Here is a 17,921-nt window from a genome sequence, read left to right on the forward strand (position 1 = left end):
AGTGATCACACAAACAAACAGCACTTACAGAGACTTATTGTGTCACTGTTCATTTTCTATCACATACGTTGACATTAACAGCATGGTAAATAAAAAAATAAAGAATATATGTGTGTGTCTGTGTGTGTGCGTGAGTATGGTAACGCAGAAAAAAATGACGTGCAATTTCAAACTAATGACCCTATACTTAAAAGCGCTCTTCTTCCTTCTTGGCCAACCAACCAATCACAGTCTTCAAAAGACATAGCAACGGGGTCAGCCCCGCCTCCTCACTAAGATAAAAGTTTTTGTCTATCCTTGCTCAGAGTTGCTCTCAGATTGATCCTGAATCACTTTTAAGCTAAGACTCCTACGTAGAAGTTTTTAAGCTAAATTAAGAGCTTTCTTAGAGGATTCTTAGAAGCTTTAAGAATACGGGCCCTGGGCAATCAATGTCTTGCAGATGTAAATGCTCACAGACATCAAATATATGTCTGCCAGATGTATGTGTGCTATCGGGGAAACTGACATGCCTGGTTCATCTTCTTCAGGACCTACAGTGTGATCTTTATAAGCTCTTCTGATTTGCTTTCTATTACTCATAATCTGTAAACAACGTTATGATGAAAAGAAATACAAAAATATGCACTTTAGTTACTGTAGTATCTCCCATTTTGTGCAACAAGCACACTTCGCTTGATATTTTAGTATTATTAGATAACTTGTGGCAGGAACATACCACAATAGTTCTTGTTTTATTTTGACTTATAAATATTCCTTTTAGACTTTCTTGTCTGACTTCACCTGTTTGCTACTGAAGTTGGGAACAATAAAGTCCTTTAACAATTTCATAAATTAATGTAGGCCTATTTGCCAGTATTGTAAACTACAGCACACTAAATGTGCAGGTAAATATTTCCACGTTTATGTTTATTCAAATAGCAGATGCATTAAATCCAGCTGGAATTTCAAATGAGTAACATCACAAGTAACTTGTCATAGGAGTCAATAATATCTTTACTACACAATACCCATTTAATTCAACTTTACATTATCTCAGAACACAAATAGATGTGAATAGAAGTGTTTTCCCTTCTGAATCATGAGACTGTCCTCACATAAACCTAACCATTACAGAAACCTATTTGCATTTTTACTTTTTCATTAAAGCATTTTATCATTTACTATCAACAATCAGCAAATTTGACAAGTTTTTATTTTCCATATTCTGTAATTTAACTTTAAATAAAGCTGGAGATTTTTGTGCATGAGAAACAAATACTCATACTGACTAATCATTTTTATATGCTTGTTGTTTAAAAAAAACAATGTAAAGTGTTTCCCTTTCACCTCAAAACTATCAACATTCAAAGCTTCAGCAGCCATGAAATCACAGTATAGTTGTTTAGTTTTCTCCATTTTGTACTACAGGCTACTCCTCATAAATAGTTTAATGTAACCTAAAGGAATATTAGCAAATATTATACAAATATGCCCTCTAGACATCACTTTTTGCAATTACTGTATGTATACTGTTGTTATATTTTAAACAAACTCTATAATAACAGTACTTTCAGTTTAACTGTTCCTTTAACATTTATTGCTTAACAATTCTATGGGCCAACTAAACAAATTCACAAAATAAAGAGAATTTACATAATCTGTGGTGTGATCTTGGTTTAACTTTTTAAATGCTTATGATTTTGTAGTAAAACACGGCTTTGTTTTCTGTTTGGTGTTTCTTTGACGCGATAAATGAGATACTGTGCGACTGAGATCTAGAATGACACAACCATTTCCACAATGTCATAAATGAGCAGGAAATCAATGAAAATGTAAACTTTGCATAACCCTAAACAAGGTCTTGGACGAAACTAGTAGTGAAGAAGATCCAGTTTCTAATAAAAAATAACTGCATATTTTCTCAAACAATTTAATTATTTCACAAACAAGTGACCCTTCACTGACAAATCAAAATTTACAACACAATAAAAAGACTAAGAAGGACATTTCTCCCATATGCTAACATTTCTTAGTTTCAATGAGAAATTGTACAGTATTTACCTGCAACTCTTCAATTCCATTAATGATAAAAGAGTATTTTTTTTTGTCATTTCAAATGTGCTGATTTCTCAAGAGGAGAATTTGCAGACAAAATAAGTAAACATATTTTGTGAACCTTATGAACAAAACTGGAGACAATGAGTCATGAGTGTGGCTGGCGCTCAGTGGAAAAGGATGCGTTTGTGTTTCGTGTTGGGAATCTGTTCTCTGCTCTTCAGTCTCCTCACAGCCTCTCTCATGTGTTTGGGCTGCAGGGGTGGCGTGTCTCCCCACTTCTCACACACATCAAGTGCTGCAATGCAAGAAAAACAGCTTAACAGTTTTTACTCAAATCCTAATCTTTATATAGTAAATAGTGTTTCACCTACCATTACCTTAGGGGGTGACCCGCCCCTCAAACGGCACCCCCCGCCCCCTTGAATGTCAAGTTCATTTAATTTTCTATATAGATCACAAGAGAAGTAATTTAAGGTGACCTTACAGAACATGTTTATACCTTGTTCTTTTAATAAACAAACTAAATAGCATTATGGGATTTATCTTATTTACACGGCGGCGTGTCAATTCTGTATCTACATGGTCGCGCATTTACAATTCTCCTCTAATCGCCGTATCGAGTTCCGTCCCCGAGCGCACAGTACACACACACACACACACACACACACACACACACAGAGAGACACGTGCGCGCACATCACAGGTAAGCACAGTCCCACCAGCGGACAGAGAGCGCGTGTTGGAAAATATGTCACGTCAACCACCTGAAAAGCAAGCACCTAAAAATATTTGCATTTTTAAACGCTCCCAGGGTGGTGAAAATGGCAACATTCACTCTCCTGCTTCCAGCCCAAGTACAGATAAGACGCACGCCACTCCGCGGGACATGATGAACCATAGAGCAATCAGAACTCTGCCATTTTGGCAGGCATTCAGGAGAGTGGTCAAACAATAATTTAAAACCAGGCTGTATAGACTTTACAAATCGTACTATTTTAACATGATGGACAGCTGCTGTGCGACAGGATGCCAGAACAGGCGGGGGAAAGCGAAGGGCAAATCATTTTATCATATTCCTAAGGATCCCGAATCCCCGAAAGACGATTAAATGGTTAACTGCAATAAAATGCTCTAACCAACATGTGACCGCTATCTCTCCCTCTCTGTCGTTATGCTGCCAAATCCTAAACAAGACACATGAGAGCAGCACTCGCCTAGTCCAGCAGTGCAATCGCAGTGGGCTCCTAACACACCCCCATTGTGTCTGACCACCACCCATGGCTCCTTCAATTGTAAGGTAATTTAGTTTTTTGGGAATGTTTAACCTGCAAGGTCAGTGATATAGCTATGCTGGCTAAGTTACCTACAAACAAGGACAGCTAGGGTCAATTACGTTAGCTAACAACACAGTTGACTTACCCTTCCAATCACGACAAAGCAGGTTAAAGCCGGCAGACTCCAAAGTTCAATATCCATTACAAAATTCACGTCAATTTTTACCACTAAAATCTTTACCATATAAAAGACCTGCAGGCAAATAAATGGACACTTTTACTGTAACGCTCAAGTAAACAAAAATGTTTTTAGCTGTCAGTCAGTTTACTGTTTGCGATATAGGTTTGTGACAAATTATAAACCATAACGTCTTGTATCTACATTTAGCATGAATGATATTAAAAGGATTAATAATCAGCATGTTAAGAGCATTTCATAATGAATCACATTTTAATCAGAAAGATTATTTAGAATCAGTTCTAGTATGAATGGCATGGAAAGGCAACTTGTTAGTAACTTTGTAAGTACTTCTCGTGATAAATTCATTTCAGTTGTTACATTCTGTTCTCAGTAGTTCTTATTTTAAATATTAAAATAGGCCACTAGGACTTCGCTTTAGCACCAAGACCCTACAACACATTTTCTCAGTTTCATACGTACATGCTGTGGATATCAGAATATAAAATAAATGCCTGATAAAACATTAGATGTTATAGACTTTTTATATACAGTACATATTCGACTGGGCTCAATTGATTAAATATTATTTATTAAAAAAAAAGTATTGTCGTCCGGACCTCCGTCGCAAAGAAAATGCGAAAAGACTGCAAGCCCGTCCACCCCCAAAGCCGTATACCTAGGCGAAACACTGGTATACGTTTACTATATTTGACAAACCTTCCTCAACTATCTCTCCAGCAAACACCTTTGAAATCCCAGACATGGCGATGACCACATTCTGAGAAACGGATGATCCTGTGATGGACTGAATTAACTGAAAAACAATAAAACATAAAATATACATAAATGTTAAAACTTTGTAGGGTCTTGGGATACATTGAAGAATGCATTCAGGAGGACTCTTTTTTAATGTCTGGTATAAATTCTAGTTGAATGTGATCCCACTACATTTAAAACTGGTGTACTTACTCGTTTAATGGCAGCCTTTGGGAAAGCTGCGCGTCTGTACATCTCATAACGGTTCAGCTGTTCTTCAGAAAATGACGATACTAAAACTCTGATGGACAACAATTGAAAGCAAACAAGTCTTTAAACTACCCAACAACTTAAACCACCAGTATGTTTATTCATGAAGCACAACTCACTGCATCTTTTGTATTTCATCTTCATCAACCTTATGTCGTTTCTCTTTCTTCTTGTCTTGCTCCACTTTTAGTTTTTTAGCAGGTGGGGGGTGAAGAGATGAAGATCCCTCTTCCTCTTCTTCACCAGCAGCAGTATGTTCAGCTGACTTCTAACGTGAAGTGAAGCAGCGATATAAATCAGAACAGCAAAAAAAGAACAAATTTCATTCGGACAGGACTTTGAGTGACTTACAGTTTTGTCTTCTTTTGTATTGGTCTGGACTGCAGTGGGTTTAGAGGAGGTACTGCCGCTCACCGGACCATCACCTGAACCCTCGCTCTGCTTGGACCTCTGGGCTGGGGTGCTTGTCTCACTGAAACCAGTTTCAGGTTTTACACGGGCTGGGTCTGCCATGGTTTGGCTAAGAGATGAAAATCTGATGAGGTAAATTTAAGATGTCATAAACAACAATAAACGTTACCCTGTATTTATACTACTTACTACTTTAGGAGTATTAAGATCGTTTGCCATTATTTGCTATGCTGTTGCTTTAATGTAAATTAAGCTCTGTTTAAACACTCTCCTCTCCAATTCTAATTATGCGACAACTTCATTCTCATTACTGTAATATGACCATAGTCATTTTCACATATATTCACGCATGGAACTCCTTGGTCAAATTTACTCATGATCACCATCATTCATTTTTAAGAGTCAAACTCGCCTCACAACAATAAATATATCTGTATACATTTTTTTTACTTTAAACATTCCTTGTCTTAAACATATCATGGCATTTCGTGAACATACTGAGTAAATCATGCCGGTGTGGTGCTGTGTGTTAACGTTACACAATAAACAATCGTTTAAGCGTAAACACCGATCACAATGCAAATAAGAAATATGAAACTTTAAAATACAACATACCTCAGACCAACAACCGCTTTGATCTGCTTTTTTAAACCACTATCGTTACGCTAAATCAAATAAAGATTTGAAAACATGAAGAATGTAGCCAAACTGTAGCGTCAGTCAGAACAACATCCGGTTGATTACAAGTTAAAAGTCCTGTAGAATATTTTAGTTTTACCCGCTGGATGTCGCACGCTACTTGTTAATGACTGTTTGTTACCTGACACATTCGTCCGTAAAGAGGCACATACAGTACATAGCAGTCCATTGAGCTGAATAGCAGCACTATTTTATTTGCACACTAACAGCTGTGATCTTTTAACGTAATTCGATCGAATGGCCCCTTTTGTAGAAATGTGCTGTCAACTTCATACATGATAAATACAAAAAAATACAAACATTCCAGTGGAAGCAGCGCTTTAAAAGTAACGGGTTCCACGTGACAACGACGTCTCGCCTTGATAATTTACACACATGATGAATAATGATACCAAGAAATTGAAATAAAATGCAAACAACTTCTGGGTTACAAAAATTACATTCTACCAAATTATTCCATATTCCTATTGTAAGAGTTCATCAATTTATAGCCAGGCGCACAATAACATGAGCCTAACATTGATGTACTGACAAATGGACTTTTTTAGAATGTAACTTTTTTATTATTAAATCACATTTAGATATATACTATGTATATAGAAATTCTATTCTTTATTTTAAAAATATGCATTTATTATGAAAGTCCAAACGTAGGACAAATATTAAAATGCAAAATATTGAGAAAAAAGTATTTACATGACAGTAACATTATTCCCCTACAGGTAGTCTGTGACCTAACAAAGCTTTGCTTTAAATGACCAACAATGTATAATATGTTTATGTTAGAATCATCTAGAAAACAAAAGAATCACTACAAAGCACAAGAGTTGATTCATTTTCAGCATTTATTGATATTCAGATAAATAAACCAGTCAATAAAGTCCCATATATCCACAATATCTTTATGTCGTGTGTAAATTGCTAAAGCCAAAACAGTTCTTAAAGAATAACCGGAGGCAGAGTTGTATCAGCTCACTATGCATTCATCACTATCATTGAAAACATAATTTCTCTTTAGCACATAATAATAATGAAATAAATATTTTCAGAGACCAAAATTGATTGTTAATGAGATTCATGTCATTAGGCTACCACCTGCAATAAATGATCCAAGAATTGTGACTACATCAACTTTGACTCCCACAGCAATATCTGAAGGCCCCCACTCACGATATTTAATAACATATTCTAGCTTGAAAGATGTGTGATAATAAAAAAAGATGCGTATGGTCATTATAAAAGCATCCAAACACTAAGAATTATATTTTTTCAGCTCATTTTAATGCTTGTTTTGTTTCATAATATTTAAGCCATCTTTCTAAGCATTCCCCCACCTTTCCCCGCAAAGCCCCAAACCCCCCCCACCCCCACCCCCACCCCCCGTTGGAAGCCCGGTAGTCAAAATCTGTCAAGTGCTTTTTGTCTTAAGCATCATGTCCCGTGAATCCTTGATCAACTCATTTATTGTTCCTCTATTGTCAGGATATTGAGATTAGTGTTAAGACTAGGGGTTCACATAATGGCTTTCATCGATTTCAATTCCCCAAATGCTATTCCAGCATCATTAGTGTAATGAAACGATCCTGCATAATTTGGACCAAACGCGACGTCACGACGGAGCGCACCAGTCGCGGAAGTGACGTGTCGAGCCGTGCCAGAGGAAGTTTCTAGGCGCTGGAAGAGAAAGTTTCCCCGGAGCGGCTGCGCTTGGATCGGGAATAACACGAAAACAGCCGCCGCTGGTGTACCGAGCGGACCGGAGCGGACAGAAAGCGCGCCGTTTGAACGCGTGGATGCTCGTTACAGCGTTGGATAGGCGTGCATTCGATTCGTGTGCCCGTGTGATCGTCTCTCCGCCGCTCCTCCTCGCCGTGAGATGGGGAAGGAGCAGGAACTGCTGGAGGCGGCGCGCACCGGGAATCTGGCCGCCGTTGAGAAGCACCTGTCCGGCAAGAGACAATCGGCCGGGTCGGGCGCTGCGGGAGGCGGCGGATCGTCCGGGAATGTCGGGAGCGGCGGGCACAGCTCTTCCCACCCGCTCTCTAGTCTGCTCAGGTAAGTGAATGAAACAGCGATGGATGAGAGGCTTTTATGTGAGGGGAAGCCGGGGCTAACTTAGTTGTCACACGTTACTATACATTCAGTGGATTTTGCGCAGGGTAGGTTTGTTTTACAGTCATTTTCGGAGTAAGCGAATACCTTAAAGTCAACTTTAATATAAATCTAGGCGAACATAAAGCGGGAGTCGTTACAATAGGAATCTGCTGGTTGTTGACACTGGATTAAACAGAATAGCCTTCGTTCGTTTTCCCTAAGGAAAATGAACCATGCTTTTATTATGTAGTAACCATGTTTTTACCATGGTTAAACTATGTAAAGTTAAACTATGTAGTAACACCATAGTACCTTTGTACTTACTATGACTATGATACTACAAATAAAACCAATAGTTAGTTAACTATTGTTAGTTATTGTTATTTAAACCTTGGTTAATGTTCCATAGGGGCTATCCAAAACAAAATAAAAGCATATACATTTTAAACCACGGTGATGACAAATTGTTTATTATATTTATGAAAATAACAACACAAATACTCATCGCTTTTCCTAATATTCATTTTCATTTCTAAATTTCACAAACATGTTGTTTGCGAATATGTACAGTATGTGTATCTGTCAAAAGTAGCTCAAGGAATCTCCTGTCATTCTTGCCGGGATACAGATGAAACAACTGAGGTATAGACTTTGTATCCGACGCTAATCCTAAAATGTATTTGGAGAAATAAAATTAGACACACGTCAGACCTACACTGGGAGTATGGAGCTAAAAATGAATACGAATGGGGTAACTCTGATCCTGAATAGAAATTGCATAATTGCATAAAATGACATAATGTGGTCTTGAAAGAAATTTACCAGCAATGTTTGTGTTCAGAAAACAAAAAGATTTAGAAAAGTCACTTTTCTTGAGGTAACTGGGGTCTTGTATTCAGGAGGAAGGTGTGTTTTCAATTTGATCTCATTGCTGTGTAGGAGAAACAGCTGAGATTTCATGTCATTATTTCCTCTATTCTAAAGCTTTCACCAAAATGTGGAAATTGTTATTAGATTTCAATGGCATAAACCCTGCACAAAGTTAACATACGTAGCTTTCCTGTGGCTCAGTGGTTAGAGCATGGCGCAATGCCAAGGTTATGGGTTCCATCCCAGGGATTGCACAGAAAAAAAAAGGATTGCACAGAAAAAAAAAGTATAGTATAATGCAATGTAAGTCGCTTTTGATAAAAGCTGCCAAATGCATAAATGTAAATGTAAGATGTGCATTAGATGCTTTTTATATGTCTACAAAACAGTCTTCACATCATTTGAACTATAACGCTTTTCAAGGGGATACAGTGTACACATGATACTGGTATGTTAGTTTGACATGTAATGGTAAAAACACTAGATCATATTTAGATCATTGGATTTGTAACCTACTTTTTTTTTTACATTGTATCTTTTGCTAATGGTTAAGAGCTTCTGTTTGCCAGTGTCAACACGCCTCAATTTAGCCATTTTGCATGATATCATGCATGATCCATGACACCAGTTAAAATAGTTGTTATGCTATTTACCCCATTTTCAGTTACTATAAACAGGATCTTCCTACTTCTGTGTTCTAATTCATTTAAAGCTCAGATGTCATGCCACCCGTTATGCCACCCATTGTCCCGGTTGTAGGTTTTCTTTGTGCCCAGTGGCATCTCTGCGTCTCGTCTCGCCTGGTCCGGCGGATCAATGTCTGGCACGGCAGTGCTCCTCACTGGGAGCGACAGGCCCAGCGTGTGTCAGAGGTAAATAAACGAGTGATCGTCTGGAGCGGTGCCAGCAGGAGACAGAATAAAAGAATGTTCTCTTGTCTGTCCTCCCTCTCCTCTCCTCTCCTCTCTGGGCCAAAGATCTTTAGAGACATCAATCTGTATTTACTTAGCAGAGGCTGAATTATTGGCAGGTGTTAAAGGGAGTGCTGCGCTTGTGTGTGGCGGGTTATTTAGCCTGTGTAATGTAAATGTCAATAGTCTTTTGTCGTGCCTGTGGTGTCTTACTGTGGTTTTGTGTACAGTGGCGTGCCTTGCCAGCAGATTTTCAATTGTTTCCGGGGAGATATGGATATTTATAATGCCATTGGCGACGGAGAATATGGATATAACTAAGGCAGACTCCTGGATTTGTCAATGATCTACCAATAAAGATTAAACCTGGGACATGATTTTGGTTGGTTCGTGGTGGTTAAAGAGTTGGGGTGGCATTCAAAAGACTGCATGTTTGAAACCTTGAAATTTCTTTCAAGCAACATTCAAAAAGAAGTCGCAATGCACTTACAGTATATCATCTCCTTTGCCAATTGCTCTCAAATGTTCTTGTTTGCCAGGAAGTCTATAATACTTGGCGGAAACTGTCCATTCATTTTTCTCAGTGGTTGTATTTAGGATTTGAATCAAATAACCTGAGCCATGAAAGCCATTGGCTAATGGATCTAGTCTAGAACAATGTGCAAAGGCCCTCACTAGCTACTAACTTCCTAGTGCATGAGATGTGCACTTGAAATTCATGCTCAAGCGTACATAGCTTTTTTCATTTTGGCTGAACTATCCATTTAAGAGCTATAGCTGAGGTCAAGGTTTTCAAGTGTTCAAGATAAGTGTACCGCAAGGGAAACTTTTGATCAACCGATAAAATTTGTACTGTCTGATAAAGAATGAAGATATCTAAATATCTCAAACATCAGACCAGCCTAATATAGTTGTTATGGTTCAGCAGCACACCTCATTCTTATCTGTCAGGAAGTTGTAAAGACACTGTTAATAGGAAGTGGCACAAAAAGGGATGTCACCCAAAAATGAAAATGATTTCATTATTGACTCATCCTCATGTCATTCCAAATCTGTAAGACTTTCTTTCTTCTGCAGAACACAAACGAAGATATTTTGAAGAATGTTGGTAACCAAACAACATTGACCCCTATTGACTTCCATTGTATGAACAAAAAACCACTGAGACATTTCTCTAAATATCTTCTTTGGTCATATACAGCTTTGAACCGCATGAGGGTGAATAAATTATGACACAGTTTTTATTTCTTTCGAAGGGACATTTCACCCAAAATATAAATATTTCATGGCTTTCTTTCTTTTTGTGGAACTGAAAAAGAGATATTAGGCAGAATGCTACCGACAGTCACCTTTCACTTTCATTGTTTGAAATAAAATCAACATTCTGTCCTGTGTGTTTCGTACTGAAAAAGGTCATATGGGTTTAAAACAAAATGAATATAGTGATGACAGAAATACAATTTTTGGGGGCACTGTCCCTTTAAAGATAGCCGGTGCTAAATTTGCTGTGAATCCCAGAGGAGTTTCTTCTCTTCAGTAGCGGCACATCTGTACTCATTTAAATGCTTTGAAAGGCTCAAGTCGTGTTGAATTCTGCTTCAGTATGAGCCTCTGTGGACAGTATCCAATGCTTTCAGTACGTCAGAGGATCCCTCAAACCAGAGACTTCTTTTTTACTCCACAAACCTCTTGTGTACAGCCTCAGAAGGCTCTCAACATACATTCTTTGTGATGGACCGGTTTGGTGTAATAACCAAGAGCAATCTAGGATCGAGAAACTCAGACATTGTTTTCTCTTCCCTTCATCTCTGAACCGTGTGGAACAAGGCCTCGTGTTGAGACTTGTTATTTTGTTTTGAAAGGGATTGCATCGTTCTTGCTCTCCTTCAAGGAACGTGTCATTCCAATGTGGCGGCACCTTCAGATTTGGACAGGTGTGGTTTGGACATCTGTCTGTGTGATTGAACAGATCTATTTATGCACACTTAATCCAATTCATCTATGGCTTTGACATAGGGCTGTGCAATTAATCGAAAATAATTGTAATCGTCAATTTTGGCCTTCAGCAATTACAAAAACAAAATAATCGACGTAAAACGATTATTGTGCCGCATTCCATTTTGCAAGGATCCTCTCTTTTCTTGTGGTATAAATCCACAGCGCACCCCCTTCCTTTACAGTTGTTCAGCTGTGCTATTTCTTTACATTTATTTTTCAGTTGAATTCACAGTTTAAAAGCCAAGTTTTTTTATTTTTCTATGTTGTTTTAAAACTTAGTGAGTAATCGTGTTAAATAATCGGGATCTCAATATTGGCCAAATTAACCGTGATTATGATTTTTGTCATAATCGAGCAGCCCTACTTTGACAGACAGTTTCCATCTGTTTGCATGTTTTCCTGTCCGAAGTCTTAGGAGGTCCGGAGAAAGTTCTCTCTAGTTTGTCTGTAATGGCATGAATGTTCTCACTTAAACCGATGAAACTGGACAAAGAACGCTCAAACTATGCTTTCAGTACTTCACATTATGTGTTAAGTGCCTCTTATGCTGTAGATGGCTTGTTATATTTATATATCACCAAATGAGAAAACGTTTGAGAGAAAAGTCAATCGACTGAAGTGGTTTAGTTCTTTTCTTGTAAGAAGAGTTTTATTCTATTGCGTTATGACTAAAGGCTGTCATAGTGGATTGGGAACTAATGTACAAACTCCTGTCAGGAATGGAAGAGATTTGATCAGGCTCTATTTACACGCTGACTGTCATGTCTTAGTCCTGCAAAACTTACTAAAGAGAAGTTTCTCTGATGGGCGGCCAGTGTTGTGGAGGATTGCGGGCGAGAGGAAAAAGCAGGTGCTTCCTGAAGATCTGCTGTGTCTGGAAACCGATCGGGATTGGGGTTCTGGCTTTAACAGAAATGACAGAGCTGCAGAAACTGTCTGAGGAAACAGGCTGAAGTTGAGCCTGTTTAGTGATGTGGAGTTTTCCCAGCAAGCTCTTGTATGTCTGTGAAAGAAGAAAGCATTGTGTTCTACATTAAAGCTGTTGTTTACATATTCAACATGACATAACACATGTAAAATAGTTTCTTCTAACCTATTTAAAGTACACCGAAGTAAACCACACAGTGATCTTTCATGTTTGGTCTCAGTCTCAGCCGGGAGGGCCAGATCTCTTCAGACGTGTCACAGCTGCACTCAGTGACTTTGATTTAGGGCGTTTTCACACATAAGGGTTTGTTTCGGAACCTGGTGCGTTTTCTCTCTTGGTTCGATTCGTTTAGGCATATGTGAACACGGTAATCGCACTATGATCTGCCCCAAAACAATCGCTCTGAGACCGCCTGAACAAGGTGGTCTCAACCCGATTGCAAACGAACTCTGGAGCGGTTCGGTAGACGTGTGAAAGCCATCCGACCCAACGGACCAACGAACCGGACTGTATCACAATGTATGATGGGTAATTATGTAAAGTTGCGTGATGCAAAAGGGATTGTTTTGCTAATGGCTCCCTGTAACAATGTTCAAAGTAAGGAAGGAAGGAGGCGGGAACCGGCTAACGTTAAACCAAACTTTTAATAAAATAAACAAACAACAAAACGAAAGTAAAGTGCTGACAGCTCCCTCACAGTCGACTGCCGGCCACACAAACACAATAAAACATAACATAAAATCCAGGCCTGGTTCTCTCTCGTCCTTCTCCTCCTTTTATGCTTCCCGAGCTCTGCCGTGAGATACGTGAGACAACGCGCAGCTGACGCTCATTATCACTCGCGTTACTGGCCGGAAAATAAACAGATGCACTCTGACCAATCGAATGAGAGTTTACTCGCACGTGACTTTTATTAACAAAGTTTGGTCCGTTTGGAAATATTGCCTTGTGAATGCGAACCGAACTAAAATAAATGTAAATATTGTAGCGATTTAACCCCCGGTTTCGGAACAAAGCAATCGATACACAGGTGTGAAAACGCCCTTAAAGTTACAGAGTAAATGTTTATGAAGAATAGGGAGAGCTTATTAGTTGTGATTTAGGAAGTTTCATTTGTTGAAACTTTTTATGTCTAGATTGGTCTTATTATTTGATCAATATCAGACAACAGAGGAATGTTATAAGCAGGGAAACTAGTAATGGCATAATGTAATTGAGTGCAGCTATGCTCAAAAAATTGATTTGTTGAATTTACTTAAAAAATCTGCGTCAAGTGGTTCCACGCAACAATATTAAGTAATTTGAACAAATAACACTTTAGTTGTATGAACAAAATACATTTAAGTAATGTTGACACAACTTTTTTGAGTAAATCCAAACCGTTCCGATTGTACCAGTAATTTTAGGTTAATTAAACTCAATATTTATCCTTCTCAATTGTACTTTTTGTTGCCATACATAAATTATCTACAGACTTACTGCATGTAAGTCAAAACACAATGAGCAGATCAGATGAGAGGCATCTCAGTACTGGCATAGCAAAGTTAAAGCTCATTGAATGATGCAATAGACATCATGGGCGCGCATAAACCTCTCACAGCCTAAGCATATGTACCACTCTTCTAAACAATGGCAACCCTAAAACAAAAAAGGACAACAAACTCTTTTAACCCTTAAAGATAAATGAACATTAAGCACAAACAAGTCTTTTTTCTTTACTGAAAAACACTTATATTAAGTACACTCAACAATAGGTCCAATATTATAGTTTTGCGTTCTACTCAACAATGTTAAGTTGACCAGTCAAACACTTGTTAAGTAAAGCTGACAGATCTACATTTTTAGTATAAATAACATAGTTAACTTGCGTTAATTCAGTTACTTGCATTCTTTATGTACTGTGAACAAGGATGGGTTAAGTAAAACTAACAGCAGCGACAGTTCATTTTTTTGAGTGTATAACGTCAAACTACTGTCTTGTGATGTAAGTTTAGCATTAAATACTAAGTATTGTAAATTAAGCATTAATGTGACAAGTAGTCCGTCTTTGCTCTTGGGTGGTGATGGAATTGCCTGAGATGGAGCTGGGATGGTCAGTTGGTCCGCAGGCTCTCGCAGGAGGATAGCACGGCATGTTCAGTTGGAGCTGGCGTAATCTCTAGTTAGAGATGGGCATATGACGTTCATCTGGGACGTTCAACCCACATCCTTTTACGCTGCCAATGCAATGCTCAACCATTTATGATACAAAAGACATCAAAGCTTGTTGTCAGCAGTTGGATAATAAATCAAAATGATGAAAATAAATAAAAAACTCTGTTTAAAATGAACCATCATTTGACAATTTGGCAACACATTGCAGATTATCAAACACTTCTCCCAATATATTTGTAGGTACTGTATAAATTAAAGGTTTTATTTCTGAAAAAAGTCTTAATAGTTGTTTAAATGGTTTCAGATTCATAAACCCTTTATGACACATCCTCCCTCTGAAACACTTTAGAGGTTGATTTGTGTCTTTTTCCGCTTTCGTGTTGTGTGAATTGACACACAGAGGTTAGTTTCATGTGGCAGCCGCATACCTTCAGTGATGTGGTTTGGTTCATGAACTGTGCAACCAAAGTCAGATTGGTATTGATTCCTTTTTTTTATTTTATAGACTAGCTACTTTTGTATCAGATGTAGTTTGATTCAAATAAAGGCGAATTCAAAAGATTTCACATAACAGTGTGGCATCAGTCAGTACGCTTAGACTCAAACCCTTAGGAGAATGCTCACTATAAACACACTTACTCTTAAATCAAGCTGTTTTCTGAACTCTTTGGTTATTTTTTGTGTCTTAGTAGCTCCTCATTTGCTTTTTTGTAGCTGTTAGCACACATGCTCCTAAAACCATTGTGCCAGCGGGTGATTCAGGTTTGAGGCCGGCATAGGACATGTCCAATTTTCATCCCTTTCTCTCTTTTTAACAGTTTAAAATCTCTCTGTACCAACTCTGTTTCATAAATAAGAAATGACTCTACCATAAGGGGCCAGCATAAATGATACTTGGGGCAGTTGACAAACCAGTGCTGATTACATTTTAAAGCCTTGCCAATTTAAATATTAAAAATATTTGAGTAAACAGCTGGGAAATATAACATCTTACAGTATATTAAATCAATGCGTTAGCTCTTAAAAGGACAGTAGCGTGATAAACATATCTGTTTTTAATGTTCATCAAACAACATTTTTAAAACACTGTGGAGGGGCGTGAGGGGTGAAGGTTAGGATGATTCTAAGGGCCTACGCACTTTTGGGGGCCCTGCGTGGGGTCGGACCCGGAAACGAGGAAGAAAAATGGGTCAATCACGGACCAACCGAGGGGATTTCCGTGATGCGGATGCAGAATCCTGCTATTTAAATCTGTCATCTGCCAGCTCTGCGTGTATGAGTGAATGTGTTGCACAGTTTAACGTGCTACACGCGTGACGCTCATGGATTTGTATGCGTCTCACTGTATGAGGACATAAACACATGAACATCATGTCCAGACTTGCCCTGAGTTTATTTCAGGTGCATTTAACTGTTTGCACTGTTTGAGAAAAACTATCGTCACTGAACTACACACACACTGAAACTCAAGTGTCTATTGTGGCAGCGTCTTCACGACGACCCGTCAAAATAGAACACAGGTTAACCTAAACGCTCGAATGATAAAATACTGTAGTGTTCTATAGTATTTGATATAGCAAATTGAGGTATTGTTGTTGTAAATTGATCAACTGTAGTATACTTCAATATTTACTATGGTAAGGTTCAAACACACTATATTATCTAGGAATTTTACTGCAGTTTACTAAAGGCCTAGTAAATACTATAGTATAGGCTATTACAGTATTTTTATGTGGAAAAATATATTACTATTGTATAATAAAAAAATGGGTAAACTAAAAATGATATGGCCCTAATTTATCCATTTGTATATAACATTAATGTCCTTTGTTGTTAACCAGTCTATTTATGCGATGATCTGCATTTGTGTTTTTTAAAGATGATAACAGACGTTTTATACTTGTGCTACCTGTACAACTGTAGGCCTGTGCTACAAAACCTCTGTAGCACCAGTGCTATGTGCAAAAAAGTTAAAGGTAATATGCTAAAACGAATATTATGGTTTGTTTTAGATGTAATGCAATGTGTATACACTATTTAACGTTCAAAAACGCTGTATTTTCCACATACCGTGCATGTTTGTAGCTCCTCTTTGCCCCGCCTCTCTGAAATGCGCAGATTTTTTACAAAGCTCATCGCTCTGAAAAGCGAGGTTTGCTATGATTGGCCAGTTAACCAGTGCGTAGTGATTGGTCGAATACTGTAAGCGTGTGACGGAAATGTAACGCCTCTTACCATATTTGGAACATCAGGTTCCTCTGCAATTGTACTGACAAGTACGCCCACCTTACTTGCGTATACATTTGGGCGGTCTTAGTCAAATCATACCACGAACTGACGTAGATTTGTGGGGGTGTGGTTACACGAGGCCTTTCAGGCAGGTCTGGGTGAGCATTCGCTTTTAGATAGAATGCTTCTTTTTTTCCGACACTTTAATTTTGCAATTTTACGTGTCTAGTACATGCATGGGCAACTTATAACACACGTTAACTTATAACACGTATTCGCGCCATATGACCCCTTTAATGTACAGCCCTGTATTTCAATTCAGATCGTGGATCGAGATTCTTTATGAAGATAGTGATATGCTTTTTTGGGAAGATCGCCCAGCCCTAGTTTCTGTACCTGATATCTACTGTTAGACAACTTGTAACACCTGAAAACCACTGTTTATGTTGTTTATTTATTCTTTTTTTGTGGTGGGGCCAGTAACATTTTTAACCACCAGCGCGATCAGGCCAGTAGAAAAATACAGATTTCCTGAACACTTCCTTCATCTGCCATTGCTGCTACAATGAGATCAAACCCACAGTACTGAGTGAAACAAGCACAACTTTTCAACCTATTAATGACTGACCTACATTTAACTTCAGCTTTAACATAACAAACTACACGCTTAACTTGTAGTTATAATTTTGAAGAAAAAAAAGATTTAGTGTGTTTATTTATTTAGTTTGTATAGAATAGTATAAGCAAGAAATAAATATTACTTATGTTAGGAATTTAAAAAATTAAAAGCGGTTATTGGAAACTGCTTTAGACGAGGCCTATTTAGGCTATTCTGGTCAAATTAGTTTTTATGCTTTATTTAAGCATAATAGTCGTTTGACTACTGACACATTCGAATCGATCTCAGTGACTGTTTTCACACATACCATATTATTCCTCTGTATCTTTTTTTGTTTCCCTTGTCTAAGTGTGTGTTTAAATACTTCAGGATTAGATCATTAGGAAGTTTTCTGTTATATCTACTTGTCAGTCATGACCCAGAATGCACTGCTAGGCTTGCTTGACAGAACCTCCTACCCTGTTAAATCATCTCCAGACACACGCAC

The 17,921-nt window shown here is 38.1% G+C and overlaps 2 protein-coding genes across 7 annotated transcripts in view; one reads left to right on the forward strand and one right to left on the reverse strand.

Annotated features, from left to right (window-relative positions):
• Positions 1 to 945: 945 nt before the first annotated feature.
• taf11 (TAF11 RNA polymerase II, TATA box binding protein (TBP)-associated factor) lies at positions 946 to 5,662 on the reverse strand. 2 transcript variants are annotated; one of them, XM_057319145.1, is made up of 6 exons: positions 5,548 to 5,662; positions 4,873 to 5,041; positions 4,641 to 4,789; positions 4,465 to 4,552; positions 4,213 to 4,309; positions 946 to 2,335 (listed from the first exon to the last, which is right to left on the reverse strand). In XM_057319145.1, the coding sequence occupies exons 2-6, from the start codon at positions 5,032 to 5,034 to the stop codon at positions 2,205 to 2,207; spliced, it is 627 nt and encodes a 208-aa protein (XP_057175128.1). In that variant the 5' UTR covers positions 5,035 to 5,041; positions 5,548 to 5,662; the 3' UTR covers positions 946 to 2,204. The 2 variants fall into 2 exon arrangements, with proteins under 2 accessions (XP_057175128.1, XP_057175127.1); XM_057319144.1 differs by having other exon boundaries at positions 947 to 2,335; positions 4,873 to 5,056.
• A 1,405-nt stretch (positions 5,663 to 7,067) lies between these two features.
• LOC130571920 (ankyrin repeat and SAM domain-containing protein 1A-like) overlaps positions 7,068 to 17,921 on the forward strand; it is a 92,974-nt gene continuing 82,120 nt past the window's right edge. For 3 of the 5 annotated variants that reach the window (XM_057363238.1, XM_057363240.1, XM_057363241.1), the window contains exon 1: positions 7,069 to 7,686. In XM_057363238.1, coding sequence (XP_057219221.1) covers positions 7,508 to 7,686 — 179 coding nt within the window. In that variant the 5' untranslated portion in view covers positions 7,069 to 7,507. Of the gene's footprint in view, positions 7,687 to 17,921 lie in introns of all 5 variants that reach the window. The other 2 variants (XM_057363237.1, XM_057363239.1) reach the window with 1 other exon arrangement.

This window comes from Triplophysa rosa, linkage group LG21 (assembly GCF_024868665.1).
Source record: "Triplophysa rosa linkage group LG21, Trosa_1v2, whole genome shotgun sequence".
Taxonomy (NCBI): Eukaryota; Metazoa; Chordata; class Actinopteri; order Cypriniformes; family Nemacheilidae; genus Triplophysa; species Triplophysa rosa.